General features: G+C 48.3%; 1 protein-coding gene across 1 annotated transcript in view; it reads right to left on the reverse strand.

The window, feature by feature from the left end:
• Nucleotides 1-364: 364 nt before the first annotated feature.
• CPLX4 (complexin 4) overlaps nucleotides 365-12720 on the reverse strand; it is a 284560-nt gene continuing 272204 nt past the window's right edge. The window contains exon 3 of the mRNA XM_086962923.1: nucleotides 365-3102. Coding sequence (XP_086819049.1) covers nucleotides 2875-3102 — 228 coding nt within the window. The 3' untranslated portion in view covers nucleotides 365-2874. The remainder of the gene's footprint in view (nucleotides 3103-12720) is intronic.

Raw genomic sequence — 12720 nt, forward strand, 5'->3', positions numbered from 1 at the left:
CCAAGAGTTTGTATGCGGTACAAAAGGGGGTGATGATGGACGGAGCATCTGAATCAATCAAACACTCACACCCAGTCAAAAGATCTGGGTTGAATCCATCACCGTTCTTTAGCCCACTCTGCCACCCCAGTTCCGACATGGCTATATGCAAATCAGTCTGACCCTGTGCCTCATGGGAACAGTTCAGCCCGAACTGCCAAGCCATGTCTTCCCTGGACCGGAAACAAGCTTCCGAGGACCGGTTCCTGGCATTCCAGCCGTCTTCAGCCCGGCTTGCTTGAATCCAGTGGCAAAGTGAGCAAGGGATTCACGTCTGAGTATACCCTGCCAATTTTAGTTAATTAAATTTCTTTTCATGCTTGATAATACTATAATCGGCAGTTGATCATCCAAGCTATCATATTGGCCCGATTGGCTCATTGTAACATGCTTCTCCTTGGCTCTAATAAGGCTGCTGTGAACCCATTGCAGCGGGTTCAGAACGCTGCAGCACGAGCCATCTTTCTTATCCCTAAGTACAGTCATTTCTCTAATCTCCTATCTCATCTGCATTGGCTGCCCCTTGCACATCGAGTACATTTCTAGTCACACTGCACTGAGCACAAGATTCTGACTGGTATCGGCCCAGATATTGTAGGTGACGTGCTCCCTCTACTCCCCACCGCGTGCACTACGCTCAGCTAATCTTATGCTCGCTCATACTCCAAGTATCTGAAGAGCCAGGACTGGTGGCCGTTCTTTTAGGCGACTGGCCCCAACCTTATGGAACTCCCTTCCCACACACATCCGCAGCATCTCTGACCACCAAGTCTTCAGACGGCTTGTGAAGACATGGCTCTTCTCTCAATTCTAATCCCTAAGCTGTAACCCTTCTCATCTCGCTTCAGCACAGGGACGCCTCTTTGCCGAAGCAGCCAGGCGCTTAATAAGTATTTTAATCCAATCTAATCTAATAGTCTAAAAGCCCAGTAGCAATATCTGATGATTTTTACGGAGCATGAGAGTTCTATAGCTAGACTAGACATTTAGGGGTCGCTGGCGATGTTGGTTGGATTGAAACTGATGGCTTGTCGGTTGCGATTCGACTCCCATGCTCAAGCACCGCCATAGGGATTTTGATGCACGTTTCAGGCATCCTTTCCATGGCGGTCCGACAGCCAACAAAAAATGGAATTGGACTATGACGGCCTCTCGCAGGGCCCGTCCCTCCGTGGCGTCCACTAGGATGGCAAATGTTGCCTGGCTCACGGTGCATGGATGTTTGTAAACATCAATTTTCCTAATGCGGGTTGTGCAGCAGCCCTTTTCCACCCACTGCACAAGTTGCATTAGTAAAATGGATGTTTACGACTGCCTCATGACTGGTCGCATCCAAACTCGTCTGATGGAACTGCTGACTACTATTCTACCAGTTTCCATTCCAACCCGATGTCGGTCGGACGAGCTATGTAGTTTCATGAGCATTTGGAAGAACTGAAGATTACTGAAATCCATACTTTACTGACTTGTTCAACAATCTTATGTGGGCACCCACTAGTGCTTGGCCAAGTGTTCTTTAAGAACAAGCTGTCCAAATTATTGTTGGAACATCTTACATGCAAACGTGTAAACCAAACCTAATAGCACAGGACTAAGGCTCTAATTACGATGCTGGTCAGGCAAGTGTCCAACCTGCATTGTGTGCCCCATAGCCCTCTAAGGGGAGGCTGTGGAGGCATGGGGGCCTCCCAGGGGCCCCCAAAGTCAGCTTCCAACCGACTTCCAATGGCGGTCGGAATGCCATTTAAAGGCTGCCTATAACGTGCATCGTAATCCCCACAGCGGTACCTGAGCAGGCACCGTCCAATTGTGGGGGAATTCTTTCCACCTGCTGCCCCGACGGGATCCTTGAATATGTCGGATAGGCAGTGGTCGGTCCCTCCGCTCCCTGCCTCCAACCGCTGCGTCATAATATGGCGGTCGGATTGCATGTAAAAATGTTGGTCGGATCGCAACTGTCAGGCTGTCAGTTGTGATCTGACCGACATTGTAATCGGCCCCATAGTGAGTGCTGCAGAATGTCCCTAGTCCATTAATTGTAAACATGTCCCGGCTGATCGGTAGTGGGTTCTAATGCTGCTGCTGGAACCATGATCTGTTCACCACAGTGATTAACATAACATGGTAAGAACTGACTTAAGTCTCTTTTGGACAGGCAATCAGAGCCTTTTCCTGTCAATAAAAAGGCATTACTCCTAACACTGCTGCACATGTATATTCAGGTTTATTAGTTAAGAGGCTTAATGGCTTGTTCGAGTTGGGTGAGATCTTAACCTATCCCTAATTCCCAATGAACCATCTAAAACAGCCTACCTGGAATACAGATGTAATGAGGACTGCTACAGTGATTTATGGATTTTTTTACTAAAGAACCGTGAAACGTCGCCCATTTTCCAGAGTACTTATTTACAAACAATACTTGTCTTTTTGGAAGTTCCCTTGACTGCTTTTGTGCACATATTTGGGAACATAACATGTAGCAGTGAATTTGAGATTGTTTTCTCTACACTTTCTCTGCTCACAGTGAAACTCTCAAGAGATAAATTCTCATTAATAATATTGCTATACGAGTACCCTGAAAATACAAAGGAATACTATCCTTTGCAGAGTACATCTTGGATTCAGATTACATCTTCTCTCAACGTATTTTGTCAAAGATAACCCTGGAAAGTGAACTGTAAATATGAGCACATTCAGAATTCTTTACATTTCTAATGTTTATATAGGATCCATTTATGTACACATATTTATCTGATAAATAATGCAGTTTATGCATTTTCTACAGGGAATCTGTAGGCAGTGCAGTCAGCATACTTTAGAAGCACGTATTCTCTTCTACATTATAAAACATTTGTCTTCAGCAGCCTGCTTCATTTCTGTAATTGTTGTTTGAGCCTTTTCTTTAATTGTGTCCAAATCCATATTCTGAATCTGCTGTATATGCCCAAGAATAGAGTTCTTGTCTTCTTCTTCAACCTGATCTTCAGCAACCATTTTCTGAAGGTCTTCTGGAAGGTCCACATCATCTCCAGCCAATTGTATTTGGCTTTCATCTTTCTCGCTCTGAGCAGACATAGAAACAGAGAGAAATATGAGCAATCCAGATATAAGACAGTTAAATTATCCCATTTGCAACATATGCATATATATCAGTTATATTTACAGACTTTGTATTTGACACTATACAGCAATGCATAGGATGCAGAAGCACATTGTGAGAAAGTGAATAATTATTTGGGGTGAATGGTAACCTACCACAAGAAACAAAGTCACTATTTTTGTTACGTCAAGTAAGGTTTTCAGTAATTCAACCCTGAGGTCACACCCTGGTAGCTATGGCACAGAGCACACACGCTTAACTTAAGAAAATGTCTAAAGCATTCAGAAGTACCAAAATAGATAAAAAGTCTAAAATACAAAAAAATCAAAATCTCACTCTTATTTTTAAAAATATAGAATAAGTTAATGAACATGTTGACTTCAAAATGACAAAAATCTTTTAAGGGAAACCAGAGATATTCAATGTGAAAATAGCAACAAAAAGTGTTAAGCACCAACCGTGGGTGACTTGGAGTGTCCGGACCCCTCAGTAATCCGCCCAAGTTTGCAGATCCATTTCACCCCTATAACAACATAAAGTCCCGCTTGAACTAACTGTGCCCCAGGTGGAGTGTGGAATCGACAGATGACCACACGCGACCAGATTCGTCCTGAATCTGTGCGGCGTGCTCCAATCAAAATGGCGGTATGAGCTGCTTCCTGATGCCACAGGGTCCCTCAGACCACCCCTCCCCCTGCTGACCCCCTGCAGAGAGCGTCTCTTTTGTCCCGGCATCCCGCCTGTGCCCTCCAGAGCGGTCGGTGACCCCCGGTGACCCCTGAGACACAGCTGGACAGAGGGCGAGGTCTCTGGGCTGTGAGAGGAAGGCCAAGGGTTGTTTGCTGCAGAACAGAGATGATCGACGTCTTCAGCAAGGACCTGGAGTGGATGCTGTCTGCCCTGACGTGGCCCCTCTCAGGTGGATCGGTGAGCAGCGAAGCCCAGGAATTGGGGGTGGCATGGCTGCAGTGGCACTGCACCCCCGGGCAGAGACCCTGCACTGGGTGCAGCCCCGCCCAGAGTGCGAGAGAGACTAAATTGCAGCCCTGAATGGGGTATCAAGGCACGGGCCGGGTCCCGCCTTGCTGATGACAGATCAAGGGGCAGCCGCTGCCTAACTCCAACACTTCCCATGGCTGGGGTGAGAACCCTGCGGTGCTACCTGTTGGGTGCTCCCTGGGCCTGAGGCATCAGGAGGTGGGGCGGGCTGAGGAGTCGCCCTGGCAACGGTGTGTACAGCCCCTATTGAGAAGAGAATGGGGCTGCCCAATAGCATCGGGCCTCTATGCGGCTCACCCCCCTCTGAGGATAAACTCCTGTGCCCCAGCACATCGCCGGGGTCCCCCACAGCGATCAAGGACCCCCGGCAGTTGCAGAGGGGCAACCAAGCCGAGGACGAGGTCTCTGGCCTGTGGGGAGTGGGCCTGGGGTTGTTGACATGAGGTTGAGCCAGTTGGTGCCTTCGGACCAGCTGGGTGTGGTTGCTTCCGGCGTGACCTACTTCGGACAGACCAGTAAGCAGAGGGGCCTGGGGGCTACCATTGGAAAAGACCGATGGCCCAAATCACCCCAACACAGACTAAGATGGACCAATATACCACAAATGACCCTGGCCCAACCACTGGGGCAGTCGAGAAACCTGCTCTGGATGGGGCTGACCTCACCACAATCCTACAAGCCATTAACTCCTCGCAGGCCTAAGTGGAGAACAAGATCGGCGAGGTCTGGGTGGACGTGCCTCTCCTTTGACTGGACCTCTGGAACGCGACGGCCACATCTCAGAAGCTGAATCCCGCATTTCTTCTGTTAAAGACGATATAATCCAACTGAAGGAGAAGTTAGCTCACCTACGGACCCACACCAAGGAGCGGCGCAAAAGGGCAGAAGACGCAGAAAATAGGTTAAGGCATAACAATTTCCATCTGGTGGGTTTCCTAGAGGGCACAGAGTCAAGACAGGTGGGAGCTCTCATTGAGCAATGGATCAAATCTTGGATGCCTAAAGACACTCTGCCCGCATGGTTCGCAGTGGAGCGAGCCCACCACTCCCTGGCTCCCTAACCTCCTCCGGGGGCACCGCATAGACCAATTATTGCCAGGATCCTCAATTTTAAATACAGAAACCCCATTATGAGAGAACCCCGTAACCAAAAATCCCTGACCTACCACAACCATTCCATAATGATTTTCCCAAATTACACACGAGAGGTCCAGGCTCAGAGTTGCTCATTCACCGAAATCAAGCAGAAGCTGTGTGCTCCTAATCTTCAGTATAGACTACTATTCCTGGCCCACCTCCGGATCGTGTTTCAGAACAAGACCATTTGTTTTGACACCCTGAAAATGGCTGACCCTGGAAACTGGCTGACCGTGTTAGGCTCACCCATGAGACCAGATAATGCCAAGCTACTCCTGCTCCTTGCAACGCTAAAGGTCTCTGGATCGGGCGGCCCATGGAGACGACCCCCTCAAAACACTACACACTGAATCTACCAACTCGGACCTCTCGTGCAGTCTGGCGCTCCTGGGATGATCGGCTCAACCAGGAAAAATGTAAGCTGAATTCACCCATAGGGTGAAGAAGAGAGTAACGGTCACATCACAACATAACTCTCAGATATCTCCGCTGATGCACCAAAGATATCCTGACTAAAGGATGGGTCCTCCACGCAACTACTAAGCTAAACCTTCGCAGCAAGACTCCTCACTGGTTCGAAAAGAAGTTCCCACATTTCCCCAGACTTAAAATCATTTAATTGGCTACCGTTTGAAGCCAGAATTCATCTAAAAATAGCGTGCATGACGCATAAGGCCATACATCACAATGCACCCAGCTACCTCGCACAGAAACTGACGATCACTGGTGGGTCTAGATCTTCAAGAAGGGCAGAAAACCTTCTACTGAAACCTCAAAGATTAAAAAAAAAGAAAACTTACAAACAAACCTTCTCTGGGATGGCGCCCAGGATATGGAATACACTTTCCCTAGAAACCATACTGGATGCTTCTACCGCATCTTTCACAAAGGAAGTTAAAGCGATTCTCATGGCAAAATTTACCTGATCATAGTCTAAGAAAACTCTGAGTTCATTTGTACCCTTATTAGTAATCCTATCTATTGCAAGAGTACAATTTGACATCCTAGTTACTTTAGCTGCCCTCGAACTGATTCAACGGGTATGTCATGTTTTGGACCTAATGCTCTCCTGTGCAATTGTTGTTATGAATACGTGTTTTACCTGCTTTTATTTGTTTCTATAACTAGCTGTATATAATGTAAAGCACTCTGAGATCCGCAAGGATCTTGTTCGTGCTCTATAAAACCCTAAAAAAAATAATAATGCTTTGGTCCGTTAACTTTAAAATTAACCGGGGTGAAAGATTCTTCCGTTCTTGAAGTATAGGGCGGGGGTAAGCGAATTGGGATCGTTGTCCTAAGTTCTTGCTTGACTGTATTGTCTTGTTCTTGTAGCACTCCATCCTTACACCACAACAGCCACACACATAGCCCAAATAACAGCAAATGAGGCACTGCTCCACGGTCAGAGAGTATCCCAACAAGTCCCACAACCAGACTGGGCCCTAAGGACTGTCAGGTTCACCCAAGCGAAACATGACACAGACGCTAAATAACGGAGACCCTCTCTGAATACTGTCATGGAATATAAATGGTCTGCTCGACAGAGTCAAGCGGACCACAGTCCTGCGGTATGCCCAAAGACACGCAACTGATATACTATTGCTCCAAAAGACCCACCTCATGGGTAATCACTGTCCGTTCCTCGCAATATACGGATATAACAGGGTTTGGCACGCTGGCTTAGAACTGGGTTTACACGGGGTGGCAATTCTCCTGAGATGTAATCTCCCCTTCGTACTTACTCACGCCACCAACCACCCTCAAGGATGCTTTGTGGTCTTGACCAGAATGCTGGGAGGGACTGTCCTCAACTTACTCTCCATATACACTTCTCCTACAATGCTCACACTATTCCAGAAGCAAACTAGTGACATAGGGGCATATGTATGAACAAGCCCTTTTGCTTTTCCTTAGTAGCAATTTTTAGCGAATTGCTATTAAGGAATCGCAAAATGCTATGTATGTAGGAATCGCTATAATAATAGCGATTCCTTAATATTCCTTAATTGCGAATCGCAAATTGCAAATCACTATTAAGTAATACCTTCCTATTCATTCCTATGGGCTAGGAGGCCAGTAGGAATGAATGGGAAAACATTCTCAATTTGTGATTCGCAATTAGAGGATCGCAAATTGAGAATGCAATTTGAAGGGTGCCAGGGTGTCAAAAGGACACCCTGTTGCACTCTTGAAATATGTATGTGTTCAAAACATGCCCTAAGGGCATGTATGTGCGCCACGTGGCACTTTCAAAAATGCAAAACGTGAATTTTTCAAAGAATCACAAATTACCACCAACTTGAAGTTGGTGGTAATTTGCGATTTCTTAAGGCCAACTCACACTTTTTGTGTGATTCATACATTACAGTTAAGGAATCGCAATTTGTGATTCCTTAAGTGCAATCACAAAATAGAGAATAACAAATTTTGCGATTCTCTATTTTGCGATGCCCTTTTGGGATGATGCATCCCAAAAAGCCTTTTCCTGTTCGCAAACGGAGGCAATGTGTAAAGCGTTTGCGCAATACACACACACAGCAGCACACCACAAAAAGAACTCCACACAAGGTTATATATAAACATAGTCTTTTTATTAGATGAAACACATCACACATTTACACTGCGCCAACTGGCACAGGCAATATTCACAGGGGATTATATACAAGACAGGCCCAATCGTGCCACGGTCAGAACCACTAGAAAAGGTAAGTACATATAAAAGTAAGATTTATTATAAACGTAGAACACAACCAGTACTTGAAGCACAAATAGTAAATGTAGAGCACAACCAGTAAGTAATGGTGAAATACTGAACTGAGGTTTAGATCATGCAACGTAAATCACACTATGCAATAATCATCACATTAGGCAAAAAAACACAGTATGCAATCACTGTAGGCATAAACACATGAGGTCTAACAACCATTAGCATAACCATATTACTCACTAACGTCATAAGCATCATTCGAGGCATAGATCAGGTCATAAAGGCATTGCGCAGTAGACATCACAGTATAAATATGGCATGCAATACCCAGCATAAACATTAGGAAATACTTTGGCATAAAAACAGTATGCCCCAATCGGGGGCACAACGCACTGAACCTGGCCCCAGGCCAACTGGCCTCTCACAGGTGCTCAAATGACCAATGTCCAGAATGTCTGGGCTGGCTGCGCATGCAGCAAAAGTAGAAGGCGTAATTACTCAAGCCTAAAAGTGGCAGCTACCCACTAATTGCTGGGCAGACGTAGAAATGAGCCCGGGCACCAGCATGCCTCCTGAGCCCTCTCTCTGGGACACTGAAATTCACTATGGCCCCACGTTGCAGCTGCCTCCGCTCTCGCAGGGCAGCTGGGAAAGATGGCCAGCAAAAACAAGCACTGGCACTAAACATGCACCTTGAGTCCCACTGGGGCTGTAGAAACAATATGCCCCCAAATGAAATCAGCGTGGTTACCCTCGCACGCAGCTGCATTCTGTCCATCAACTGTTGTTTTTGCAACTGTTGTTTTTGCATTTGTCACCCCGAGTGGGATGGGTATGCTCAGACGTGAGTCCCATGCTCTCTACACCACTGGAGTCAAGCTATCCTGGCTGAAGACGGCTGATAGCCAGAAACCGGTCCTAGGATGCTTGCTTCCGTTCCAGAAAAGACATGGCTTGGCAGTTCGGGCTGGGCTGTTCCCATGAGGCACAGGGTCAAGGCTGATTTGCATATGGCCATGTCTGCACTGGGGTGGTGTGGAGTGCAAAAAAACGATGGATTTAGGCCCAGATCTCTGCACTGGGGTGAATGTATGACATTGTTCTGCATTCTTTCCATCAACTGTTGTTTTTGCCTTTACATTAGGACAGCATCCGCACTTTAGACAACATCAAGTTACCCTTTTTTGTGCCTCCCTCTCATCCCCTTTACCACAGCACCTCAGTGCTAACTGTGAGGGGGCCGGGTGGAAACTGCAGGAACGGGCCTCCGTCGAGGTGCCACCATAGTCCTGCTACAAGAATGCCCCCGGAGCCCTGCACGTTCAGTGTGGTGGGGGGGTCACACACGTACCCGTTCTCTGACAAGCACAGGCAGCCAATCTACGGGTCAAAAGCTCTCTGCACTCGCACCGGCTCTGCACTCTGCCTCCTTTGAGCCCCACTCACCGGGGCTCACTGTTGCGGCTCTCGGTTTCCTCCTGGCAGGTCACGGCGATACAAGGACATGGAGCCCAAACTCCGTGGCGACGTCCCCTCCACCTCTTCCTATTTTTGGGGGCTGCACTCATGCAGCACAGCCAGTCCCTCCTCCGGTCTCAGGGTGGGCACTGGGACAGCTTGGCGGCATCTCGTGGAGGTGGGGTAAGCTCCCGTCCTCCTTCGGCAGGTTTTCCAGCAACACGCAGGGCTTCCCTTTTCTCCTGGAAGCCCCGCCTATAGACAGGCACAACCTGGCCTGACTTCCGGTCTTTGCGCAACTGCGGCGCTCCGTATCCTCGGGCTGCGGCGGTGATTCTGGGGACTTTAAAAATGCGGAGTGAGCTCCCGCTAGTTTTAAAAGCGACCATATACGGGGTGGGCACCCGCTGTAGAATATGAAATGAGCGGAAATGGAGGGTAGGCTCCTGCAAATAGGCACACCAGCGGGGTGGGCACCTGCTCGGTTTTAGGCAGAATGCGGGGGAATCCCTACGTCGGGATTCCCTCAAATGGGCTGCAGCTGAACGCTGCGGAGTCCCCGCGCTCCTCTTGCGTCTGGAAAAATTTACATAACAGCGCTCCCAGGCGCTAGAAGGCACAAAGTACTTGCCAATGCCAAGAGAAGTCCATGGTGCTGGGGATACCCCAACAAAGCGCAGCCAGGCAGGCCAGCATGGAGGGACCCCCAGGAAACAGCAGCTGGGTCCCGCAGTGGTTCCTCTTGGCAGAGTGTCTCCACCAAAGGAAGAACAAGCACAACAGAACATTTTCATTGGGTCACAGCCCCTACATTTATACTGCATTTCCCCTTTTTGTCACAGCACAGAGTCTAGGGATACCAGTTAGAACTGGTATAGGGGAGCCTTGGAGCACTTTGTTTTGCTCAGCTCCTCTCTCCTTTGTTAGGTGGGGGCTCAGGGGTCAGACGCACCACAGGGGGTGGAGCCGGCATTGTGGAGGGAAGGCACAGCCCTATTCAGGTCCCAGGTGCAACTCCTCTCTCCCATCTACATGCAGATCTCCCTATTCATCCCTGGGCAGACTCATCCTGGCTCCTGGAGGCACCCACACCATCCAGCACCTGTCACTCACAAGCCAGACATGCAATTCACTTCAGGCAGGCAGACACACCGCTCACAGAAATGCCAACTTCTAAAAGTTGCATTTTTCCACCAGTTTCCATACATCTGCGCACACCATTGCGCAGCATTTATTCTCACGAGTTCCCATATACTAAACTCGCCCCGGCAACCCTCTCATACCAGGAATTACCAGGGACACACATATCCCCCATGCATTCCTATGGGAGGGCCAGCCAATCTCACCACACGCACTCAGAGTGCACACGCACTTTACACTAGGGCCACAGTGCTAAAGTGCGTAGAGGCCAAAAACTACTAATATCAGTTCAAGGCAAAAAGTTTAGGGGTGAACCTGCCAAAATGGCCAAGTCCAACAGTTCCTTCAAGATAAAGATTTTAAGATAGCAATTGAAGTGGAGCTTAGACAATACTTCCTCACCATCCATAGCTGCGTTCCCTTCCCGGGTACTCTCTCGGAAGTGGGTAAAGCCACCATCCATGACTTCACTTAAGGCCAACTCAAACTCAAGCATTCAGCCGAAGATAGCTGGAACACCCTCCTCAAGGCCCAGGCAACCCACCTAGAGAAGACTACCCCTGAGGTGCGGGACGGCTTCCAAATACGGCAGCTTGCACTGTTGAGAGAAGAGATCAAACAAATCTCTCTGGAGTATGCTAAGTTGCTATAGAGAGCCTCCGTTACCAGAGTCTATGGTTGGGGCACAAAAATCAAAAGATTTTACACAGACTGGCAACATAGCTCCTAGCCAATAGCATAATCCCAGAAATTCAAGACCCCGAAGGACTCACCCACCGCACTCTCCCTGCAGTAGCCCAAACTTTCACCAACTACTTATCCAGGCTCTACTCTGCCCAAAGACCCAAGATCTCTCTTTCCGAACTTATCAACCTGGAGGGTCTCCACCTTCCCCACCCTAGTGTGGTTGAATTGGCCGGAATTGATCTTCTCATTACACGTGAGAAAATAAATGCGGCCATATCTCGAATTGCATCGGGGAAAACACCAGGCCGTTCGGCTTTCCACAGGAATACTATGCAGCGTATCGGGACATACTTGTCCCTCACCTCTCTTGGCCCTAGTGAACCACCAATCACTAACCCCTACCTAGCACTCCTCCTAATTGACTTCGAATAAAAAGCCTTCGACTCAGTTGACTGGCACTATCTGGAGGACGTGTTGGTGGAAATGTGCTTGGGCCAGCATTTCTGATGCTTTGTCAAGGTGTTGTATTCCAGACCCAAAGCAAGGGTGCTCATCATTGGAAATTTTCCTGATTGGAAGAGGCACGAGACGGGTCCTCCCTCTCGCCCCTCCTTTTCACCCAGGTGATGGAGCTCCTAGCCTGCCTCATTCGGTCAGATGACCGGATTCAGGGATGGAAGTGGCAAGGCTCCTATAAGAACAAGATTGCTCCATATGCAGATAATGTCCTTCTTTTCCTCATGGAGCCTGCCCAATCTGGACCCAGGTGCCTCCAAATGCTATGCTCCTTTGAACAGGTCTCGGGCCTACACTTGAATTCAGCTAAGTCAACCTTGGTCCTCCTTCATCTGTCAAGGGACTGTTTCGACTCGCAGTCTACTATGTCCATAAGGTGGCAATCATTTAAATATTTGGGAATCTGGGTTGCTTTACTCCCCGAGTAAGCATGGTTGCTTAACATCACCCCATTAGTCAAGAGGGCCAAGGAAGATCTCCGGAAGTGGCAAACTTTGCCACTTAACTCCTTAGTGTGAGTCGCCCTTTTCAAGATGATGATTCTCCCCTGATTCTTATACGTTCTCCAAAACACCCTGTTACCCCTTCCTCAGACCTGGTTCTGGGAACTAGACAGTCTTGCTACCAAGTTCCTCAGGAGCGGGAGGAGACTACAATTGGCTCTGTCCCAATGCTAGATCCCACCCTTTGATGGGGGCATGGGCATGAGTAACCTTTATTTCTATTATCTAGCAACCCACCTACTCACCTTACATAATTGGTTTAATGGGGGCTGGTTTGACCCAGCATACAGGGTCGAGTTGAGCGAACTAGGATTTCCCAAAATTCAAGCAATGATGTATGGGGGACGAATAGCCAAGCCTCTGCCCGTGGTGACACGTGCAGTTCTGCTGGCTTGGTGTGGTTCCCTGTGCCATACCCAGTGGACGAATAA

Source organism: Lissotriton vulgaris, chromosome 3_1 (genome assembly GCF_964263255.1).
Source record: "Lissotriton vulgaris chromosome 3_1, aLisVul1.2, whole genome shotgun sequence".
NCBI lineage: Eukaryota > Metazoa > Chordata > Amphibia > Caudata > Salamandridae > Lissotriton > Lissotriton vulgaris.